Source organism: Heliconius melpomene, chromosome 20, assembly GCF_056956725.1.
Source record: "Heliconius melpomene rosina isolate 202511_hmr_F chromosome 20, ASM5695672v1, whole genome shotgun sequence".
NCBI lineage: Eukaryota > Metazoa > Arthropoda > Insecta > Lepidoptera > Nymphalidae > Heliconius > Heliconius melpomene.
Window position 1 is genome coordinate 3479506 of NC_140408.1, and position 24840 is coordinate 3504345.

Consider the following 24840-nt stretch of genomic DNA (forward strand, 5'->3'; position numbering starts at 1 on the left):
AATTCAGAATTCAATGAACTCAGAAAATGGGGAACGGAGTGTCTTAACAATAGATTCCCTCTGCCTACCTTAGAAACTGTTTTATTTAATTTATAAACAGTATATAAACGCATATACTTTTATCTATATAATTCCAGAAATAAAAGAAAAGTAATATATTTATGAGTATTCTTAGTTTGCTCACGACCTAACATAAATTATTCTAATATCAAACAAGTTCATTTCTAGTATTAAAGTAAGCGTTCCAGCCATTCAATATGAAGGCTCAGTTTATATATTTCTATGCTAAAAGTTGTATAAGCCACTAACAGGATTACATAAGCTTATTAATGGCATGAATTTATATCACTGTCCACGTTTAGTATATTAAATGTATATATAGGAAATATACATAATATAGAACGCGACGGTTGTGAGTTCGATGCCCACTATAGATAATGAATGATTACTTATTAATATTTTCATTTTCTTCGCCCTGGTATCAAGGCAAAAGCCTGGTGTTGAGTTTTGCTACTCAGCTCGCAATGCCTGGAAAAATTCAGCGGAAAGTGAGAAACGGAGTGTCTTAACACTAGGTTCCCTCTGGTTCCCTACCCAGCTGTGTGCGGGATACACACGTGAATGCGTGCGTGAAGCTGATTTCATTTGATTTGGATATATAGGAAGTATATTCAGTAATATATTATTGGCGTAGCATATACAAGGTTGAGATATCGATTAGCGAGGTGAGGAGAACTGCCACCTGCAGCAACCTCGACTTTTTTGTGTCGATTTTCACGAACAAGATCGAAAGTGTTCGCCCTAGGCAATTCTTTGTTATATTTTAAAAAATATATGTATGTAGATATTGGTACGATATTGTGTTCTTTGTTTGTGTTACATATAAAATTATATATATAAATATATATAATTATTATATTCTTGTATTTTAACAAGTTAATTAATTTAGGTTCAGAATTTTATATATCTAACACATCATTGCTGAAGTTCTCTTGGAAACCGTATCACCGCAAGATTCTCTGAAACCTTTGTTACCACTTTAAACTTTTATATTCCTCCTGTTTCTAGTAATATTTGTTAAAGTAATTACTTTTATTAAATTTTGCGTTAGTATACCTAAACTACTACATATATTACAAAAACATTCTTTAACTAACATATTTTAATATAGAGATTTTTAGGTCACAAATTATGCTAAAAATTTATATTTTATTTTCTAATGTTATAAAGTTATAAAAAAAATTAATTACAACTCATTAAAGTCACACAAATACAAATTACACTTACAAATAAAGCACTTACTAATGTTCTACAAATATACGAGTGTAGAGGCAAGTTTTTAATAGGTGACCTAATTGCGCAAGTTTTATACGACGTTAAAGTCTTCACGCCTCTAACCCTAAGAGGGTTAACTCGACAAGTATATTCTATTATAGATTTTGTAAGATTTTATATTTAAAGCAAAAATCCGTGCTGCTTTTTATTCATAAACTGAATTCCATAAGTGGTGTATATGCGCGTTTATTAATAGTAATTGGTGCTATTTTTTATTGTACTTTTTTTATTTTGTATGTAACACAAATTGTCATTAAAATGGACAAAAAAACACGCTGTATACTGCACACAACGGGGAGGAGCCTCTGCTCCTGGGAACAGAGGCTCCCCGCAGGGAACGTAGTGTTTAGACACTCCATTCTCCACTTTCCGCCAAATTCTGATTGGAACAACTGAAAATTCTGATCGGCTTATAATTAAAAAAGCTAAAATAACTGACAATCAGAACGAACTTAAATTAACAAACCACCTTTCAGTATTTATTAGAATTATATAAAATGTGAAAAAGTTGCCAGTTGTATTATAGTTACAAACAAGTCAATAATAATTCAGGCCATGTTGAATGTTATTAATAGCAATGTACCAGTAGAAAATATAAAAGGCTGGCTAGGAACGGGCTTAGAATCTAAAGTAAAACTTATATAACAAGTATGCTTCGCTTTTCGCAGTCCAACTATTGCTGCTAAAGTATATACTCTACTGGTAATTGTATCACTACGTTGAGTGCCCGACGGAGAAATAGCTACGTATCTTACTTACTTGTTATCTTTATGATTTTGTTTAAATAATAGCAAACCCAATGACATTGTATATGGTTTTGGTACATTTCTAATTAGAGATGTGAACTGCAATCTTTGCTTGAAGACTGTTTGAATTTCTACTATCACCAATTTCCGTATTGATAAATTATCCGATAGATACTAGACAAACCCCCCCCCTATGATGTAGTTTAGAATTTCGTGGGAACATTAATTAATCATGGCCCGGCTGCCACAACGTTGCATCTGTCTGAATGTATAGTCTAACTTCCCTTCTAATGCTGTAGACTCATTATATATCTATGTATGTATGTATGTGTTTGGGAATATTTAATTAACCTACAAAGTACGTTTGTAATTGAATATGCAGATGAGTTACTACAATATGTATTAAATCAATTAAGAGATGATTTATTCATGTTATTCATATATCAAAGACATGTTTGTCGTTTTTATAGTGAAGTTTTTTATTTATAGTGAACTCTATTTTTATACCTTACAATGTAAACATAATAACGGTTTACGGCAATATGACAGCTTATTACAAAGAGAAACTAAAGTAAAGCTTGAGTGTCTCGCTCTCTCTATCTCTTTCTCTCTCTCTCTCTCTCTCTCTCTCTCTCTCTCTCTCTCTATCTCTCTCTCTCTTTATCTATCTTTCTCTTTCTCTCTCTCTCCAGTGCATTATTAGTCCCATCTATTGGGGGGGTCTGCTTTCCTCATCTTTTGTCTCCACTTCGCTAACGTCGTTCGCTTCGTAACGTTGTAAATAAAGTCTGCACTTTGTAAATCAATTTTGAAATATAAATCCTATTTATATACGATACAAGGGTACTATTATAGGTCTGCCCATTTGGGCACGGCGAGTCTATATGGGTTAAGTAGCACCTATGTTCTAAAAAGTACCCCTGTGCAAAATTTGTGACTCCTAGCACTTGTAATCACGAAGTTTCATACAAACTATCAACCCCGAAAACAACCCCTTAGGAGTCGAATATTGCAAATTCTATCTAAGTCTTAGCGAGCACCTATGTCCTATAAATAACATCTGTGCAAAATTTGAAACTCCTAGCTCTGGTAGATTCTGAGATTTCGTGATGAGTGAGTGAGTGACCTTTCGATTTTGTATATATAGATAAACTAGCGGCCCGCTCGCGGTTTCACCCGCGTGAACTATGTTATTAGTCATTTCTGTCTCCATGACTACGTCCTAGTGACGTCTATGTAAAATTTGAGACTTCTAGCATTTGTAGTAATGAAGTTTCATACAAACTTTCGACCCCAAAAACAACCCCTTAGAAGTCGAATATTGCAAATTCCTGTCTTAGCGAGCACCTACGTCCTATAAGTAACTCCTATGTAAAATTTGAGATTCCTAGCATATGTAGTTTCTGAGATTTCGTGATGAGTGAGTGACCTTTCGATTTTATATATATAGATAATATGCGAAGTTATTAAATAAATGCAAACGTCACAAATCAGCAAGAGAGTCGACGTATCGATCGCAACGCGTGCACTGCACCGGACAGGCAATTAGGAATCCCGTCTGATAGCGTTGCCATTGTGTGGGTGTTTTATTATGCAGAAATATATTCATAAGTTAGCCGTGCCGACATGAGGCAGCCAGGCACTGGTTGTGATGTTAGTTAGGCACGTGCTGCGTGGAATTCTTCGTCGAATGGGTTTAATATTTGGTATAGGGAGGGCACTTTCGCTTCTCAGAGATGTCGTAAATACAAATTGTTGATTGTTAAGGATGGTTTATGTAATATATTTTTAGATTTAATTTTTTTACTGATTTTTTTTTATTAAAATCTCTTCTTAATTAATGATGAAGCACTCTGATGGGGCATTTACGTTGAGACATATATCATTGGTTCTTGCACAGGTCACTAAAATTTTGTAAACATACGTATGTATTCTAGTACAATATATTTATATTACGTAACGTATGTAATTAATTCTTAGAATATCAATTATATATGTATATCAAACGCTAAGCACCAATTATACATGAAATCATTGTTGTATCACATGCTCGTATTCTAATTCCTTCGTATTACTGATTTTAATCAAATTTAACAATGAAAATACCTCTAGTACCTTAATCGTTTATTTGAATTTCTGTCGGCTTTTAACAAATCATTAGCGTTATTTTATTCCCCATTGACTTCGTGCTGATTACGCTTTCCACCTACGTCCTCTTTTTAATTAACGTTCCGAACGATAAACGTACTTTTATTAGATAAATGGAGTTGTATTGGAAAAAGTATTTTTATTAAACAGATATTTTTTATTTTTTTATGTGTTATTTTCAGAAACAAAGCACGAATTAGAAGATCTTATGGCCGATATTAAGAAAACTGCCAACAAAGTCAGAGGAAAGTTAAAACGTGAGTATCTATTGTCACATATTATATTGATATTCAGCATATAGATCTGTTTCGTTCCTTTCTATTAGTCTGTAATTTTTATTTCCAGTATTTTATCTAATTGCTAGCGCTATGGACCCTCTGAGATTCTATCTTTGTAATTATGTGAGAATAGTGAGTCAGCGTTAAAACTGTGTGTACAGTCATCCAACTCTGACTAAGCCTTTAAAGTAATTAACCTCCTCGAGAGTAACTTTGTAAATAAATTATGTAACACATAAGAGAGAAAGTGTAATAACCCTAAATTTCGCTTAATCATGATAAACCCACAGACATAGAGCAGAACATCGAACAGGAGGAGCACTCTAACAAATCGTCGGCTGATCTCAGGATAAGAAGGACCCAACACTCGACTCTCTCGCGCAAGTTCGTGGAGGTGATGACCGAGTACAACCGCACCCAGACGGACTACCGAGACCGGTGCAAAAACAGGATACTCCGGCAGCTCGAGATCACGGGACGCGCCACCACCGATGAGGAACTGGAAACTATGCTGGAACAGGATAACCCCGCCGTTTTTACTCAGGGGGTAAGTTGTTTTAATGTTAAGACATGTCACTTTTCCCACTTGACTTATGTTTATTACCATGAGTGGGATTAGAACTCATGTCCATCGTCACAGTTGTTTACAGTCAGGTGCTCTTCCATTGCATCACATTGGCGTCAGCTATAAATATACTTTTATACACACACACACTATGGGACTTATTGATGATCCTCTTTAGGTCTTTCCCTAGACTTAGCTTGACTTTTTAATTAAACCTATCTTTTTTATATACATTAGGTAAATGTGAGCAATATACCTCTAAAATTTGCTACAATTAATAGATACATTAAAAATACATTCTGACATTAGCTATAAAGTCACCTTGCTTTAACTGCTAAAGTATAAAAATAGACATCATTATATATATTTTTTAACTTTTTAATATTATGAAAGTTCACGTTGTTAGTGATTAAAAAAAGTTGAAATTTTAATCTTGATATTGTTTTTTTGCAAATAACTATATTTGAAACACGTAAAAATGTTATTAAATATTCTTCTACCTTGTCCTTTATCTAATTCTTTCAATATCAAATTTATGGTATACATACAATATGTATTATCTGTTTAAATATCATACGTCTTACTTTAATTTGTTCCCATTAGTGTCCGCTCCAACATTTATAGGAGCAAATTCAGATTTCTAATTGGATCATCTGTGGAGTATCTGTGATACTTCATTTAGTCTCGGGTATAAATTGAGGTCATAATATATTATTATATTATGTGCTTATTTCTGTATTTAATTAATTAAAACTTTCAATACATTAGTTATATTAAAACGGAAATGTTGGTTTTTATGCTGTTTTATTTAATAAAATTTATACTTTACTCTGGTAACAAGGTAAAGCGCGGCTTTGAGTTCTGCCACTCAACACACAATGTATTAGGCGGAACGTAGGGAACGGAGTGTCTTAACACTGGGTTCCCGGGTCCCCTCTGCGCGCCCTTCTATTTAGAGGATACAGCATGGAACTAATAAAATAATTACTTGTATACATTTATGATAATACAAGAATTTATAGTAAATATAATATAAAAACAACATATTTCTGAACGATGCTTGTAGGTTATGATACTCGAAGCTCGAAAATTTGAAAGTGCCTACAAGGAGTGGTAAGAAAAAATTTCGAGACTAAATATTGAAAGATTACTTAGACGCTCACCAGATAATCGCAGCGCGAGGGTTCTCGATATTGCTTATCGACAGTATTTCATTTTTCAAGGCTACCACTGAGATGAGAAATGTTTTAAGACTTTATATTTTTCTTCAAATATTTTAGCTTAAACATTACGAGGATATTCTTGTACAAATGCTGACTTTGTTGAGCACTAACAATGGACGAATTGTTCATTGTTCCGGATTTAACAACGTTGAAACTTTGATTTAAAACTAGAAGCTTTTTTTATAAAAGTAAACTAGAATTCGTTCGACCATTTGAAACTTTAATGGTTGCTTGTACTCAATCAAATAGATTGGCGTCAAATCCAGATAGAAATAGAATCTATTCCATTAATTAAATAGGTTGACAATTTTCTAGCAATTTTAGACTAATTCTTTGAATACTTTAGTGCTAATTAATTTAAAAGCGTTTTAATAAATTACAACTAAAATTATATGAGCTTAAATAATGAAAAATATATTTTATAAGCTCTTTCTTTCAACGCTGATCTTTATAAGAAGTACCTATATCGATACCTTAATTCGCAAACCAGCTTTCTCCGTCTAAGTGAAATTTATAAGGGACGCTGAAAAAGTCATATTTTTCGCAGACCGTTTATTAAGAAATATACGTTGGTTGGTATTACATATTTAACTGTAGGTAGTTCTAATACAATGATAATTTGTTTTAATAAGTAGTCGGCAAAAAAGGACACATTGTCCTTTCGACGGCTCCTTTAAAGTTCACACAGATGGAGTTAGCTAATTTGCGAATAAGGGTTCCGATATATAACTTCTTCTATAATTTATTTCTAACAAGATAGTTTTAAAAGAACAAGCTATAAAACAATTTCCAGATCATAATGGAAACGCAACAAGCGAAGCAGACGCTCGCCGACATAGAAGCGCGGCACGCCGACATCATCAAGTTGGAGACCTCCATCCGCGAGCTGCACGACATGTTCATGGACATGGCGATGCTCGTCGAGAGTCAGGTCACATGTTTTACTTATTTTGATTTTAATGTTTCTTTGACAGATGCCGTAAAGTATTATATTAAACGTTTGTCCATGTAATCTTTGATGAAGGTTTTTGACTGAAATTGGGAAAAAGATTTTTCTGCTATATGCGACAAGTAAACACCGTTATGGATTTAACTGAAGGAAAATAGTTTTTGTCTGTTTTACTTTCAGCTTTAACTTTAAGATAACAAGTTTAATATACTTTACTTGATATTATGCCAATTAATTTTGTGTCTGGACAATATTTTCTTAAACACTTTGTTATTAATCGAACCTGTAACCATCGACAGTTAGTGTAATGCTATCGATCAGCATTTATCTTACAACATAGAGATGTGGTATATGGGGTATGTTTGTTAAATTAGCCAAGAGTAAATAAAATTGTCTCTCTAAATATGCTCCCTATGGATACAGGGTGAGATGATCGACCGCATTGAGTATCATGTAGAGCACGCTGTGGACTATGTCCAAACTGCCACACAAGACACAAAGAAGGCCCTTAAATATCAGAGCAAAGCTCGACGGGTAAGTTGATAAAACAAGTGCCGGTCCATTGGTTGCTAATGCGTTTTGTTTTGTTTCTCCTCACCCCTCGTTCCTCCCCTGTTTTTCTCCCAATCCTCGTTATATTGTTCAAACGTGAACGCTAAAATTCCAACCCTCGCATTTGTTTTTGCGTCGATTCGGTGATTGGTTCACACTATGTTTTTATTTGACCCCCACATGTGCATCCACAAATTGGCTTTCACTGTTGTGTTACTAACTGTTCATGTAACTCGGACTAACAATCGATGGAGATTGGCTTCTTAACTTAATCTCATTATTTGACTGTATTACTAATTTGATACTTTTTGGTGTGTGCGTAATTTGCCTTCTTTATATGGTGTATGGGTGCTATATATAATTATATAATATATATAATAAATACTTACTTATACTTGTACTGTCTCATACTATGTATCATTGTGCGTATCTGATAACAAACGTCTGTCTCGTCTCAACTAACTACACTGGAACACTGGTCTTCATCAATAACAAACAACTATGGATTAACACAACCTGGACTTTCAATATAACCTGGACTATCAATAATTTATTACTACGGACTAACCGGGACTAAACAATCGTATGAACCAATCGGCCGTAAAGTCCGTCCCGCGTCCCCAGCGCCGTAGCGCGTACCCTTAGCGCGAGCAGGGCGAGCTGGTCGACCGCATCGAGCACCACGTGACCACCACCACCGACTACGTGGACACGGGCCGCAAGGAGATGTTGTCGGCGTACGACTACTTTACCAAGGCTAGGAAGGTAAAATATCACGTCAAATGTTAGATATATCAGGATACGGATAGGAAATGGGACTCAGTTAACATACTATATTCATATAGTATTATTTCATAAAAGGCTATATAGTTTATTTTTTTTTCATTTGCATGAGTTATTTTAATTTGTATATGATTTCTTACGTCAAAATATATAATATCGAATATAAATAAAAAATTATGGAACAATTAATAACTCATCTTTGATGTAAGATATTCAAGACATTCATTTTTATTTTTATATAAAATCCACAATAAAAAAATAAGTAATTATTAAGTATTATATCTATAAATGCTTTCATTTTAGTTTCGCTTAAAAAGCATGGGCAAGTTGCATTATTTGTTTGTATGTATGTATGTACATTGCATATTCACTGTATTTAATCATTTAAAAAATGAGATAAAATTAGCCGAATGAATAGCTATACAATTTTTTAAAATATTAATTATTGATCAATAATTCTGATTTCATTTTAAATGATTAAATATTTTATTTGTATGTATTTAATGTATATGTATGTATGTTTTAATATATTTAATGTGCTTTTGAACAGCGACTGTACTAACTGTCATGAGATATGGCTCAATTATATTTATTAATATATTGAAAATTATTTCAAGAATGATATATGATTTCTTTGTTAAATTTTAAAACAATTCATTAAAATATCAGATTATTGTTATAGTTGCTCAAGTCAGTCAGTCATAATAATTTTTATTTAAATATATTTAATTACATAAAATAGTAACATATTTATCGAACATGGTGTAGATATTTTATTTCTTTTTTTTTCTTTTTGTCATTACAGAAAAAAATCTTCCTCATTATATGCCTGTTTATTACGCTGATTATTATTATATTAATAATAGTGCTCGCGATTGTACTGTGATAGACTGCGGACGGCCAGTGACGTCATCGGGCCTCAAACGCGATTGGTGCAAATACTGATATTTCATAACAAATGCTTATCGTTGTATGTAAGTGTACACGAGTATATGTGTGTTTCTTTAATTTTATGGTACATATTATAATTGAATTGGTATATATATATATCTTTAAAAAATAAATATAATTTATTACTATACTACCTACCTTGAAGTATAACTATATTATGCTTATATGAAAAATAAAATTGTTCGAAACATTTATGTACATCACAAAACTTGTTTAGTGCCAGCTTCTTGCACGAAGCATGTTATAAAAACATAAAAAATTACAAAAGCAGACTAAAAAATTGTATATTCAAACGATATAATATATGTACTGAGGTAATTTATAGGTTGATAAAGTGTAATAAGTATCGATGGTTAAACGCCAAATATGGTAATAACTCTACTTTGCAAATAAAAATAAAGTCTACTAATCTTCCTACCTTATAAACTGTCTTTATAAATAAATAATATATTCTAAGCTAATATAACGTATTTCACTATCTAAATATAGAAAATATAGATTTCCAAATATTACATATCATATTTGGTGTTTGACATTGACGATCCAAAATATTCCATCCACCATTTTAAAAAAAAAAAAAAGATATGAAAATTTATTCTCGATTGATAAAAAAGTATTGCCACTTAAAATAATGTTTTTTGATTGTGTTATCTTTATATTTACCCACAGCGGTAAACCAAGACAATATGCAAAGTGCAATAAAGAGATTGTGCTTTATGTTTAATACAATTTAAGCATTTTATGTAAATATTTAATAAATATCTAGTGTTGAATGTATAGGGACATCTATAAATTACGTCACGAGTTTAGGGGGAGGGGGATCCTTTAAATGTGATATTGTATAAGGGGTCGGTAGGACTTTAGAGACATGAGATTTCAAAATATCTTATTATTAAATACCGAATCTTCAATTTTCTGTAAAATTGCAAAGTATGTGACGTCACACCAGTTAGTCCGTCTTTTACATACACATCTACTACATGCTAGAGATTATGAAATTAATCTGTCGTAATTCATGGATGGCCCCTATAATAAGTATTTTCAGCTTTATGCCAATAAAGCACAAAAATTAAACTAGACAATATATTTTATAATTTATGGGTAATTATAAAATAAATTATCAGTGTTTAAAATTTACTTAAATAATTGTTAGGAAAGTTTTATGTGAATAAACATAGCCTTTGTTAATTATTAAAAAAAATACAAGTTTAAACAATGCTTTAAAGTTAAATTTATAATTATTAATTTTTAAGAAGTGGATCAATTTTGTTATATTATGTTAATCGTTTTTTTTATTATGTTCAAAGCACAATATACACCATTGTTTTTGTCTACATTTTTATAAGACCAGTATTCATAGTTAAGTAAATTATTGGTTCTGTTAGCTATATCTTATTAATGTTCAACAGTTGTTTTATTAACAAGCTAGTTATCAAGTATGCTTAATGTTCTTTTTGATTGTTATTACTTTTCTATATCTCCAACAAAAAATAAAATCGATATTAACTAATTATAATCGATTACAAAAATGGTGATACAGAATAAAAATATAATTAAAAACATTTTCATTAGTAATTGTTTAGATGTGTAAAATTAAAGATGACATGAAATACTAAATTATTATTTAGAATATGTTTGTTTTATCAATATCTGTTGACACGGATCTGTTAAGAAGTACTTACGTTAATACTATTACATTAATTTTATCCTTCATAGATATTATAATATTATTTATTACACAATTTGCACTGCAGTATTGGGAGAATACTTGCCTTGTATAAACGATATATTGCATTTAATGGTTGCATTTTATGCATACCATCAGTTATTATTCAGAACACAAACAATAAGCGCACATTCTTCGAAATGATTACTATAAATGTTTTTTTGTATGGTACATTTGATTTACTGTGATTTGTAATGAATTTATTTACATGATTGTACTCCATATTGGCCCTATATGGATATGTAGCTTAAAAATTGTTTTTATGGGGTCATATTAACGTTAATGTCAGTGTTAATTTCGACATATACTTAATCTTTGTTAAACGCACCTCGTATTTATATTCTATGCTCCTACTGTTACCCTCAGCGAGGGCCGCCAGCGAGTTGTTTATATTCGTTCAGTTGATTAAGATGTAAATAATATTATGTTTAGAAGTTTTGGAATTACATTTATTTATTTTAATTTGGATTTATTTACTCTTTTTATTTCACCCATTCCCACGAGGCATATGACGCACACACTATGTATAACAAACGCCGAAGCCATCGTTGTTACTAATAATATATAGCGAGGCCGCGGCGCTGCCGTGGGCTCGTATAAAGCGTACTGTTGCATGTGGGCTATTCGGAACGACAGAAGAAGATCATGATCCTAGTGTGTCTGCTCATACTCGGCATCGTGGTCGTCAGCTACGTGTCCAGCTACTTCGTGTGAGCCGCCGGCCGCCGCGCCGCAGGTAACGCCCGGCGGGCGCGCGCGCTGGGTGCTCCGCCCTCGGACCCCGGCCCGCGCGCCCGCCTCTCTCTGTACACTAATGCCTTGTCTTTATCCCTTCTGCAGAAGAAGATTATGATTATGCTGTGCCTCCTCGTCCTCGGGCTCATTGCGACCGGCTACGTGTATAGTAAATTTTTCGCCTAAACGATACCGGGCAGGTGCGACGCCGATATACAGGCTTCCGTAGTGACGATAGTTAGAACTTTTATACGTCATCGAGTAGATGTATGGTCTCGGTACTCTCATAAGACAACGCTTCTTGACAACCGTAACGCATTCGCTGACATTGACATTGGAATTGAAACGTAGACTCATGATTCGGATATGAAATTTGCATGCCGCGATCCGGGATGTGCGTCCCGGTGACATACTGTTTACGACTGTTTTGTACATTTTTTTATCTATTGTAAGTAATGATATGATCGCATATGTAGGTTGAACTTTTTTCATAATATTCGTCATTGCTAATGTAATGTCATTATCAGTATCTACAGCGTGGAAAGTGTATATTAATCGAACTTGTTTCACAACGCTAAATTCTTGATTATTTGTATTGGTATATTATTTTTATTGGAAGCCAAGAAGTCTTTATCGGCTAAATAAATATTAAAAAAATATATCGTTATAATTTAAATAAATGAATATTGTCACTGAAAGTAAATACACATTCTTTACAAGATGCATAAAACATGCATAATTCAACTACAACAAACAAATTTCAAAAACCAAAACCAAATTTTGTTTGTTATTTATATCCCAATACAATTTCCAAAGAATTCCTATCTAGTTTCAATATGTATATCTCATAATCTTCCCGCACTTTCCACCTTCTTTAGCACCTCTCTGCTATATTATGTTTATACATTTATTAACATTTTCAATCTATATAATATTTTCTATGAACCCACATATTCCACGCTATTATAATAATTTTCCACTCAACACCGCACCCAAATTTTTATTATACCTAAGCATAAAACTGCATGACTATTTACAGACGCTTCAATACAGTTATACAACAATTTACATATTATGAATGTTTACTTTAGTATGATAATGAAGTTTATTTAGTATATACTTATTCTAGAACAAACTTCTTAATGCCTTGAAATTATTCAAAAATTTAATTTGGAATAAAAAGGAGCGCGATAAGTTCAAACGGAGTTTTTTTTAACGGTTTAGATTAGTTGTAGTAAACCAGTGCAAATAGAACGAAATAGGACATGAGCCGGCCGAGGTTATTGTAATTGTAGACAAAAATTATATAGCCATAGAAATAATAAGCTGTATTAGTTTATTTTTTTAATGTATTTATTAGATATTTGTTATCCTATATAGTTCTATATACGTCTTCGTTTAGATACGCGACGTAGAAAAACAAAACAAAACAAAACTATGTTACCTTATTAAAAAATATTCTCCGATCCAGCAAGTTAATTTTTATATAATTATTCCTCAATTCCCTAAATCTTACCGCACCATATTTGTTATAAAATTTATATTCTTCAAATAATAAATGATTTTTTACAAAAACACTTACACATATTTTACATTACATGTTTAAACAATTTAATGTTTACGCTCTAAAGCCAAGCTTTACTATTCACAGGACAGAAGCAAGGATCGTGGCTGCGTCCCGCGTGGCGACAACACCCGTCTGCCGGATTCATCTCTAGCATACTACCATTATTTGTGTTTAGAACTCCTATCACTAAGGATCAAATTATACTGTATCATCTCAATTGTATCGCCGTGGTGTCTAGCTGTTGGCTATTGTTGAATTTTGGTCGCTAACAAGTAATCACTGACCGTTTATTATACCCTAATGTTGTTTCTAATACCCGAAATCTAGTTAACCTATTTATATATCTACGTTAATTTTTAAGCGTTCCGAACGGCCTTTGCAACCTTTTTAACTTTAACCAACTCTTTGCCCTTGAAACTCGTTTTGAAAATTGTATTGAAAAAAAGAAATGTATTAATAAAGTGTTCAATGTATCGCCGATTTGACCGAATAGGATGTGCCGTTAAAAAAGTTGCAAAAATCCCATACACTATTTATTTAAATGTTTATAAAACAGTTATCCATAAATATTATATGTAGTTGGTACAGAATATATTCGCGTAGTTCTTGCATAATGATGTTTAAACATTTCTCTGATATCATACTCGTGCATACTGCAGGCTCCTAAGTCCTAGTTCATTCGAGTAATAGGTACACCATTAAGACATACTCATGCCTGTGGAATTAGTCATATTTTTTATATAATAAGTAAAGTTGGCTAAGCTGATTGGAAGCTTCGTGCTTCAGCGAGTACAGCCATGGTATGTCGGCCCATACCTGTGATACAATTAATATTCATTAAATCTAATATAGTAATTACAATCAGTATTTCGATCTCGTGTGTCGTGCTGCCCGTCTGGCGCCGCGCACCGCGAGGTGGTGGACCTACGGATAGCCTACATAGACGTGTAAGTGAATGAAAGTTTTTAATGTAGAAGTTTTCAAATTACGCAATTTTCATCTTTTTAGAAAATGTACAACGTTCGATTCCTATGAATTTTTGATGATATCGAAGTTTAAGAGATATCTGATTAATATGTATGTATGTATGTACGTCCGCCACCATTGTAGCGAACGCGCGAGTTTGTGCTGTTTTGGAGTATTTTGGATATTTGATTAATTATATATTCGGATGGCTCGGAGCACGCGATGATAGTGTAAGGGCGGGATTAGTTACACACGGTCACTAAAATAATATTTAATCCCAGGTATTTTAATTTAATTTTTTTTTTCACATCAAAAGAAGCTCCAGCTTTATTCAAAATCTATATTTTGTTTAAGTTATATATCTAAATATGTTTCAAATATTGGATAATATATGCTTAAATTATTAAAAAATTTGATATATTGAAAATATCGTAGTGTGAGGTGAGGTGGCGTCCCCCATCCCCGCCGTCAAAGCATATCTCGCCGCGTGCCGTCGCCGTAGCAATAATGATGTTCGACTACAATTTGTAAAATTGTTTTAAACTTTCGAATGTGTGATAGTAGATGCAGTTGTTGTTTAGTTAATTTTAACATATAATAAATAATTATTATTAATTGATTGTTATTGTGGGTGTAACATTTATTATCCGTAAGTAATTGAATATAGTGCAACTGACTGCAGACAGTCGACACTTACCGATCAAATTGTAGTGTGGATGGCAGATATTGTTTGGTTTTCATTACGTTTAAGATGATCTACGTTGTACAGTAATACATAATGTAGCAGTCTTAGCTAGGGTAAATTTTTTAATAATTAAAATTACCTAAAGAGTCTTCAGCTGTACGAGATTAGGTAATATTTACAGCCAATACGTTTATAATGAACAGATTACGTCGTCGTATAAAATATTTGCGACAATTTGAGCACTCAAATATTAAAGTTATTAGCTTTCTCCTAATATTACGATACATTTGCGTGAATACTAAATATTATATAATGAGATTCCCTTTGCGTAATGTTACATTTAAATATAAGGGGGGGTTCGAGGATATAACGGCACTAAATACCCGCACCGTGCCCCGCTCCGCCTCGTGCCGACCGTGTAGTGCGGTCGTATGTAAGAAAACGAAGCAATGTTAATTTTAACATTAATAGCATTAATTAGATTTTTATCCTTAAGAGTAGAATTTCATCTAGTTGCCTTCGTAATAGTAGAGAAACTAGGTGATACCTTTTTCTCTTTAGCTTTATTATGGAGAGGTCACTCGCATGTCTCTATTCGCCAGTCAATTGTCTCGCTTGTTTCGTCTCGCGCCGCTTCCCACCGTTCCCGCTGTTCCTTCACGCGTCGCCCTCTGCGCCTCTGCACCTCTTGCTAGGTGCGTTCACTCGTCGTGTTTAGCGTATATGCAATGGCCTCGCCGAGAGGCTGTGTACCTGACACCAAATAAGTATATTTAATAATTCGCGATGCGTCCGTCGACTTTTATAGGTGTAGACGCGTACTTTCGCACAATTTATTCCAAGTCTCGAGGGTCCCGGCGTGGCTGGGCCCGCTATTGTCTCATTTGTAAATTTAGATGTAGTCATGACACAAATTCTAGTCAGCTTTCATTGATCTCTTAATCCGGTAATCTTAATCGTAATCGCAGTTATACTCTTCTGTTACTAGTGTATACCTACTGTAAGTGAAGTTCTCGTGTTCAAATACGGCGGCGGGGGATTCCTGGCGTGCTCGATGGCTTGGACTTTTTCTAGTTTTACTGTTCAGATTGCAAATCCCTTTTGATTACCGTCGATTTTTGGACACTACAATTGATAAATGTTCTTATTTCAGTAGTATTTTTTCCTCTGCGTTACTCATTGTAAATCTGCCATGACAGGTCTAACAACAAAATGGCGCCGTCGAGACGTCAACGACTCCCGCACGCTGTTTCATGGTGTTTTAATAAAAAATGATAATATCGTAATACATAGATATTTTCATAATCAATAGTATGCATATTGTTACTGGATTGCTAATTTTGTATACCTAAGTACACAATTAGTATAGTTTATATACTTATGTGTCAATTCTTATAGCGTTTTATTACCTTAACAGAAAATAGATAGTAAGTGTTAAAGTAATCTAAATATCAGTGTTTATCGAGCTGTTTCATTCTTAGTTATTGTTTATTTTTGATTATTCGATATTTTAAATAAATATGCTTCTATTGTTCTTAAAGTTTTGAGCTGTCTCTGTGTTGAACTTACAAGCGATTGTAACGGTATTTGTCTTATTCGAATCTGTAGCCATATCGGAAGACTTGAAATCGTACCTAAATCTTCTGAAATATCGTTCTTGCTTTCTAAACTTATGGGACAACGAACACTCAGCATATATTTATAAGCATATTTATATTATTAAATCCATTTGATAAATTCGATTCGTGCGTGATCACTCTATGGTGCAACGTTCATATATCGTGAGATTTATTCGTTAACTTAATAGTATTGACATTTCCTATCGAGGAATTGTACAGTACGCGATGCTAACTTTTTGTCTATATGAGTAAGATGAGGACTCCTGGTCATAAACCTCGACGTCCGACGGTAGTGTCGCTAGACATCAATTTGTAGTGTTATTATCTTCACGATTCTCGAATTCGCGCTTTATTCTTTCAATCTATTGATGTTGCTTCACCTTGGGCGATGTCACGTTTGAATGAATTCAAAAAAAAAAAACTACAACCTAAATCTTGTTGTTTTATACATGTTTAGTTTAGTCAAAATTGTTAAAATAGTATAGAAATGTTCTTAGTTTTTTGTTTATATATTTATATTGTATAAAAAAAATTGAATATTTAAATAATCCCTCATTATGGAAAATTTCTTGTAATCTTGTAAAGGAATATTAATTATGGTTAAAATAATGTATTAACGAATTATTAAACAGTGAGGTTCTGGACACGCATTGTAAAATTCAAGTTAGATTGGTTTTATAGTCATTCTGTACGTAGGTTATCAATCTGAAATTTTCTCATAATTATAAAATAAACGGTGTTTTCTGCTGTGACTGTGTTTGTTATTATCCTCCTTTATTAACACGCTTACGCTTGTTACGTGATACTGTAATAATATTAATTAAGTTTACTTCAATATGTTTTATTATAGGGCCTGATTTACCAGCGGGCTTAGTAGACTGAATAGTGGCATGTTTACTGGACAATTTACCTATACTAAATGTAATCGCAACGGCGACTGCTAAATCTTGCTTAGAAAGTGGTCGCTTATTCATTTCGCTCCAAGTTCTATAAATTGCTTCAAGAAATTGACAACTGAAATGAGAGGCCACATAGTAAAAGAATATTTCCCTCACTAAAGAGAGTAAAACTCACACGTTAGTCATTCAATGATTTTATCAGATTGTAAAAAGAACCTATGAACTAAGATTTATACGGATATTGTCAGCAAAAAGTAAATATCCTTAAGCTTAAAAATATATCAATCCGCAACTGAACTATACTTAGATTAGGTGATAGATTATATACCGTCGACCGCATAATATGTAGTCGACTAGGACGATTTACAAATAATATTTTAAGTTCATATTTCATTTATTAAAAAAAAATTGCATCTTGATTTGTATATAAATCCATCGATTGAAAGCATATTAGTGTATTATTATTACTTTCTCTCTATTGGATTATTTCTTAAAATAATATATGCATTATGTTCTAAGTAATTTATGAAATTATATTTATCCAGTTGATTCTTGTACCATATTATTAAATTTTATAATGCTCTACATTTTTCTTGCGTTCAAGAGCAAGGAAATAATCTGTGGTAATATTATACTATCTGTGGTTATAATGAAGTGAGGTTAACTAAATTTGACGTTTACTAAAACTTCACAGTGACGTTTTCGTGTTGTGTACTTTTGGTTTACTAAACGGAGTTATTTTCGAATGGTGTAAATTCGGTGTAAAATAATTATAGCTACAACAAAAAAGCACAAAAATCACTTGTCACAATGAATGCACCGCCCACCTTCGAATCATTTCTGCTTTATGACGGAGAAAAAAAGTAAGCTCTCACTTAATTTTACAATAAATTAAACTTGATTGTCTCCCAAACGATGTTCTTATACTTTGTTTTTTTAAAGGGTTCAAAAGGAGGAAGATACAAAAGTTACTAATGCTGCTATATTTACTGTAAACAAAGAAGACCATACATTAGGAAATATGATTCGCCAGTAAGTAAATTTGTGTTGCTAAATATTACACAAGTAGGTACTAACAAAAATAGAAAAAAATATCAGCTTCACGCTGTATCCGCAGAGGGAGCTTAGTGTTAAGACACCCCACTTTCCACCGATTTCTTGAGTGGTGGAAAGGATAATGACTTTTTGCCTCGACGCCAGAGCAAAGAAGTGAAAATATTAAATATAAAAATATTATTTCCTCAGGTGGAAACGAACCCACAACCAGTTGAGTTAACAGTCACATGCTTGTGCCCCTGTGCCAGGACTGGTTTAAATAAATGTATTTATATTTTATTATTTTCAGTCAACTTCTAAAAGATCCAAAAGTATTGTTTGCGGGATACAAAGTGCCCCATCCCTTAGAGCACAAGTTTGTTTTACGGATTCAAACCTCTTCTGATTACACTCCACAAGAAGCATTTATGAATGCAATTACAGATTTAACGTCAGAGCTATCACTATTTGAAGAAAGATTTAAGGTAAATTTAACTAGATCTTCTGCAATTTGATTTTAAATATTTTTTAAATTTATTTTATTTGCTAAACTAACTAAATTAAAAACACTACATGTTATTAATTTAGTTTTGTACATGAATATTTTTATATACTTTTTCAGTAATGTCATATGTAAGACTAGAAATCTTATTTGTATACTTTCTTACATTACTGCTCTGGTTTTTTTTGAATAGCTGAGAATGCAAAGAGGACCTAGTACAGTACGGTCAAAAACTTATGGTCACCCCAAAGTTAGATATAGATGGCTATTAGATTTTATGATTTTTAGTTTTCTTCCTGAGCAAACAATGCGCAAAAGTTCATTAAGACCCTAATTTAAGGCACTGAATATTGAATGGCAAAACTTAATGTCATATTTTATTTTTACTGTTTAGTACTTTTATTCATAAAAATTACTCTTACTTCATAATTAATTTACATGCAAAATATATGTTCTCTGTGTTTTAGGAAGCAATAAAAGAAAAGAAGGATGGCTTAGACTAGAAGAATTGATGAATTTTGATATTTAACACATACAAGAAACTCCCTAATACTTTCTACAAGATTGAGGTACCATACCATGGTAATAAGAATATTGTGAACTTACATTATAAGAAAAAAATATTTTTTAAGGAACAATTAAAAATAATTAAAAACATATGCTGTTTATTTTTAAGAATATCCATTTCCCTTAGGCCCAAAGATTCAATCAATCATAAATATGTAATGTTAATTGAAATAAGATTTTAGTAGTATTCAATAATAATGTATTAATTTTATTTGTAATAATCATAAATACGATTGGTTAGCTGTAATTCCTTTGCATGCTCATAAAATTCGTGCCTTACTATTATTAACATGCCTTGTAGTTTTATTGTTAGAAAACAAATTGAATGCAGATTAGTAAATTAATAATTACATAGTTAAAGGTTATGAAAGGTTAGTATTTAAATAAAACAACAAAAAATATCTTAAATCAATTTACTGATTTTACAAAATTGTAAACATCCAAATGATGTTTTAAAATAAATTGAAGTAGAATAACGAAATGTTAAAACCATGATTGTGATGGAAATAAATTGATTTGTGCCGAATTCAGTCACATTCTCAGTGTACATTATGTCCAGATAATGTACAAGAGAATTGATACCATTGCCCATTAAAAACGTGCTAAAATAACTTAAAAGTTTTTTCCTTATGTACAAATATTTAGCTACATTTTATTAACTAATAAAACAATACCACTTGCTGGTAAACAATAAATACCTAAAAGAAACAAGTAACAGCAACAACGGTAACATTAAAACTAAATTTAATAAATAGGTATTAAAAAGTTTCTTCTTCATCACAGTTCTCTGTAGAGTGCCCGAACACTGAAACATTAAAAAAAAAAATTCAATGTAAAATATAATCTGTCTTATAAAGCTAAGTTTGTTTGGTAGAATGCACTGAACTTTTCACATATACAAGTATGTAGTAAGGTGTTAGCGGGGCGGTTGTTTGTAGGGGGAACCCTCGGGCTCAGTGTAGACATGGAAGTGAAGTTATATTCCATACAAAATATTAACCTTCACATATATCGCAGTAGGGGCGCGGCGGGGGCGGCGGCTTGCGTGGAGACCCGGCAGTTGGGGGCGCGGAAGTGGGGGAGGGATCGTGCGCCTGTCGCGGGCAGTCGTCAGTGTCGTGGGCGTCGAACTCATCGCAGATGTCGCAAAACAGGCGAGGCGCCACTGCACGGGGTTTGCGCCCGTTGCTGGAACAATTAATTTATGAACTCTATTAAGTAACAATAAATTAATAAAGGTGTACGGTAAATGAAACGATAGAATGAGACCGTCGTGGCGCAACGGCACAGCGCCTAACTATAACGCGCGACTGACGCGACAGTTCTGAGGTTGATTCCCCATTCGAGGAAATTAATTAGTTTCATTCCCTCACTCTTATAATAAGACAAGAGGCTCACACCTCAATGTACAATGTTTTGAAATTTGGGTAAAGCGTGGGCAGCAGTGTCTGTTACAACAAGGATACACCGTAAAGCAATAAAATAAATAATTCATAATTTAACTAGTCTTACGTCAAAGGCGGTTCAGGTGTGACGGCGGCGCCCTCCAGCGCATGCACTCGCGCCAGCAGCTGCTCGTTCTTACGTTGCATGTCGACTATCACAGAGTTCAGGAAGCTCACTTGCCCGTCGAGCATCTCTTTGTCTTCTATACTGTATGCAAATGAAAAATGTTCATTATATTAAAAAAACAAAAAATCTTCACTTTAATCATTATATTTAAAATATTTTATTTCTGATAAATAAGTGTGATTTCTTTAGTGACTGAGGGAATAAAACCCACAACCATCATGTTTACAATCAGACGCTATCCCATTGCATACCATATCACCAATTATTATATTTTATAAATTGATAGTGATACATCAAATTATAATTACAATATTTAAATTATAAATATACAAACTTTTGTGAAACATCTCCTTGGCCCAGCAAACCCATAGCGTTATTATCATTTTTATCCCTAATTTCTTGTCCTTTTGTTGTCATTTCTTTTTGCAATATAATCTTTTCTCGCTCAACAACTTCCAATTTGGCCTTTTGACTCTATAAAAAAATATAGAAAATATCAATTATTATGAAAAATCAAGTAAGCTGTATAGAGTAAACTTTTTAGCAATACTAACATATAATTTGAAAAAAATATTTTAATTTTATTTACCTTGAGATCCTCCTGTAACTTGGATATTAATTGATTCTTACTATTTATATCTTTAATATTGTTATCTACGTCATGTCTCAGTTTAGCTGTGACTTTTTCGCTATTGGCTAAACTTTCAACACCAGATTGTCTGACTGCTTGTAATTCTAATGTAAGCTTTTCTAACCGCTCATCTTTTCCTTCCTCGCTATTTTGCTGAACAGCTAAAAGTTCCAATTTCTGTGACAATTCTAGAACTTTCTTTTCACTTTCACTGAGTTTATTTTGTAATTTATTCTGGTTTTCCAATTCTAATGCTATTCTCTGTTTCGACTCTTGCAATTGTTTTTCGTATTCATGTATTTCATTTTTGAGGGTGTGTTTGACAATTTTACTTTCTTTTTTAAAATTGTCGAGGGTTTCTTGCAGTTTTTGGTTCAGATCGTTGTAATTTAACTTCTGTGCGTTGTTTATGTCTGTTAGCTTCTTTATATCATTATCTGATTTAGTTAATAGTTCTTGCAAGTCGTTTACTTTTTCTTTTGTTTGTTCTAATTCTTCTAATTGCTTATTTTGTTGTTCCAGATTACTTTCTAACGTTTTAATTGTTGTATTTAGAGATTCAACTTCATTTGTATATTTCCTTTTTAAATCAGCGTTTTCGACTTCTAAAAGTTTTATGGACTCTTGTGTTTGTTCAATAAGGGTTTCATTTAGTTTACTTAATTCTAATTGTTTTTGTTCTAACATCGTGTTTTTCTCTTGGATGTCCTTTTGAAGCTTATTTATATTTTCTTCCAGTTGCACGCTTTTATTTGAATCACTATCAGTTTTTTCACCTTGCGCCTTAATGATTTTTTCCTTTTCGTCGACTGTTTTCTTTAATTGATCTATATTAGCAACATTTTCTTGTAATTTTTTATTCGTTTCCTCTAATTCATTCTTCAGACTTAAAACTTGATTGGACGTTTCGTTATATTGTTGCTCTAACATTGTTTTTTCGTTATTTATAGCTGCCATTTCAGTCTTTAATATTTCGAATTGTTTTAGCTGCTCTTTTAATAATGATTCTTCCGTTGAAGAATTGTTTAAGAGTGTTTCGTACTGTTGTTTTATTGTAGTAATTTCTATATAAGTTTTATTTAGCTGCTCTTCAAGTTTATTTTTTATGTCACTAGTTTTATTTAATTCTTCGTTCAGTTGTGTAAGCTGACGATCTTTCTCAATTATCATTTCCCCATTAGATTTGATATCTACTTCTAGCATTTCCAGTTTTAATGTTAATTCCTTAATATTATTTTGTTTTTCTTCAAGCAATTTTGTAAGTTCAGTTTCTTCTACCTTATGTGCTTTGAATTCATCGTTGACTGTAGCTAATTCAGTATGTAATTGATTCATTTCCCTATCATATTGCGCTTTCTTAACGTTGAGTTGTGTTGTCATGTCATCTAATATCTTTTGAAGGGAATCTTCGTGTTTACGAGCTTCTTCTAACTTATTATTTAAGTCATTTTGAGCTTCAGTCAATTGGTCAACTTTTTCCATTAACTTAACTTCAGAAGTGGCTCCTTCTGCTTTTAACAATGATATTTGTTCCTTATACCTATCGATATCTATTTCCAATTTCTTTCGTATGGCGTCGTGTTCATTATTTATTTCTTGTTCTTTTACTTTGAGATTTTCGATTTCGTTTTTCAATATAGAATTTTCATCAAGCAATTTGTCGTTCTGAATTTCTGATTCCGCTAAGCGATTGCTCGTGTCATGTAATAGTGATTCAAATTCTTTTACTTTATTATCCGCCATGTTCAATTTATCAACTTTTTCATCAACTGATCTAACTAGCTGCCCTCTTTCTAAAGAGAAATCTTCTTGAATTTTAAATATTTTTTGTTTAAACTCTTGCTCAATCCTGCCACAACTGTTAGTAGCTTCTCTATATTTATCTTTCAATTCTTGTAATTCTTTGTCAGTTTCTTTAAAATGTTGAGATAATTTATTAAATTGTTCGTTGGAATCAGTCGCTTGACCAGTAAGATTCATGTATTCCGCTTCAACTTTTTCTTTAGAATTTTGAATTTCCTCGCATTTTTCTAATGCACTACTAAGTTGTCGTTTATGTTCACCTATTTCTAATTCCATTTGCGCCACTTTAGCTTTAAGTTCCGTATTCATTTCAGTAACTTCATTCAAAGATTGTTTCAATTTCTTATTTTCTTCTTTCAATGCATTCAACTCATCGACGTTTATTGTGAATTGGGTGTTTAAAGCATCTAGTTCGATTTTATTCTTATCTAATACTTGTTTATGATTTTCTATTTCTTTTATTAATTGTTCAATTTTAGAATTACGGTCTTCGATTTCCTTTTTATGTTCTTCGGCAATTTTACTGTGTTTTATATTGAAACTGGCTGTTGTCTGTTCAATTTCGTCTTTTAGCTTAATTATTTCCTTATCACGCTCATGAATAGTTTGCTTATATTCATTTATTATTTTGTCATTACTATTTGTAGAGTCTGTGGATTCGTTTAGTAATTTTTCATAGTCCTTTGTTTTAGCAGTAAGTTCTTGTTGTAATTTAATAATTTCAGATTTATTTTTCTCCTCTTGCTGAGACGCTTCGTTTAAGAAGATTTCATATTCATTTACTTTATTAGTTAATTCTTCTTTAACTCGGTCGAATTCTTCTTGTAATTCTTTGCATGATGTTTCTTGTTTCTTTTTATTATCCTCTAGCTGCTCTATATCAAGCACTTTGGCACTTAGTTCCATTTTTAATTTTGTTATTTCCTTATTAAGAATGACTTCGTGTTCTTTACTTGCACCCGTAACTGAAAAAAATAGTTTTTATATATATTTTAGAGAGAAA

General features: G+C 32.5%; 3 protein-coding genes across 28 annotated transcripts in view; 2 read left to right on the forward strand and 1 right to left on the reverse strand.

Moving 5' to 3' along the window:
• Syx1A (Syntaxin 1A) overlaps positions 1 to 17580 on the forward strand; it is a 51137-nt gene extending 33557 nt beyond the window's left edge. Inside the window, exons 4-9 of one of the 6 annotated variants that reach the window (XM_085205258.1) lie at positions 4412 to 4486; positions 4798 to 5054; positions 7089 to 7226; positions 7668 to 7778; positions 11893 to 11992; positions 13643 to 17580. In XM_085205258.1, coding sequence (XP_085061384.1) covers positions 4412 to 4486; positions 4798 to 5054; positions 7089 to 7226; positions 7668 to 7778; positions 11893 to 11970 — 659 coding nt within the window. In that variant the 3' untranslated portion in view covers positions 11971 to 11992; positions 13643 to 17580. Of the gene's footprint in view, positions 1 to 4411; positions 4487 to 4797; positions 5055 to 7088; positions 7227 to 7667; positions 7779 to 8420; positions 8562 to 9384; positions 11729 to 11892; positions 11993 to 12096; positions 12192 to 13642 lie in introns of those variants that run through there. The other 5 variants (XM_085205256.1, XM_085205253.1, XM_085205254.1 and 2 more) reach the window with 5 other exon arrangements.
• An 816-nt stretch (positions 17581 to 18396) lies between these two features.
• Positions 18397 to 19921, forward strand: Polr2J (DNA-directed RNA polymerase II subunit RPB11). Its single transcript, XM_085205287.1, has 4 exons — positions 18397 to 18590; positions 18670 to 18759; positions 19073 to 19247; positions 19732 to 19921. The coding sequence occupies exons 1-4, from the start codon at positions 18538 to 18540 to the stop codon at positions 19765 to 19767; spliced, it is 354 nt and encodes a 117-aa protein (XP_085061413.1). The 5' UTR covers positions 18397 to 18537; the 3' UTR covers positions 19768 to 19921.
• Positions 19922 to 20230: 309 nt separating this feature from the next.
• CLIP-190 (Cytoplasmic linker protein 190) overlaps positions 20231 to 24840 on the reverse strand; it is a 40156-nt gene continuing 35546 nt past the window's right edge. For all 21 annotated transcript variants that reach the window (XM_085205265.1, XM_085205268.1, XM_085205269.1 and 18 more), the window contains 5 exons: positions 21993 to 24802; positions 21738 to 21877; positions 21344 to 21484; positions 20832 to 21019; positions 20231 to 20636 (listed from right to left, as the gene is read on the reverse strand). In XM_085205265.1, the coding sequence (XP_085061391.1) occupies positions 20590 to 20636; positions 20832 to 21019; positions 21344 to 21484; positions 21738 to 21877; positions 21993 to 24802 (3326 nt within the window). In that variant the 3' untranslated portion in view covers positions 20231 to 20589. The remainder of the gene's footprint in view (positions 20637 to 20831; positions 21020 to 21343; positions 21485 to 21737; positions 21878 to 21992; positions 24803 to 24840) is intronic.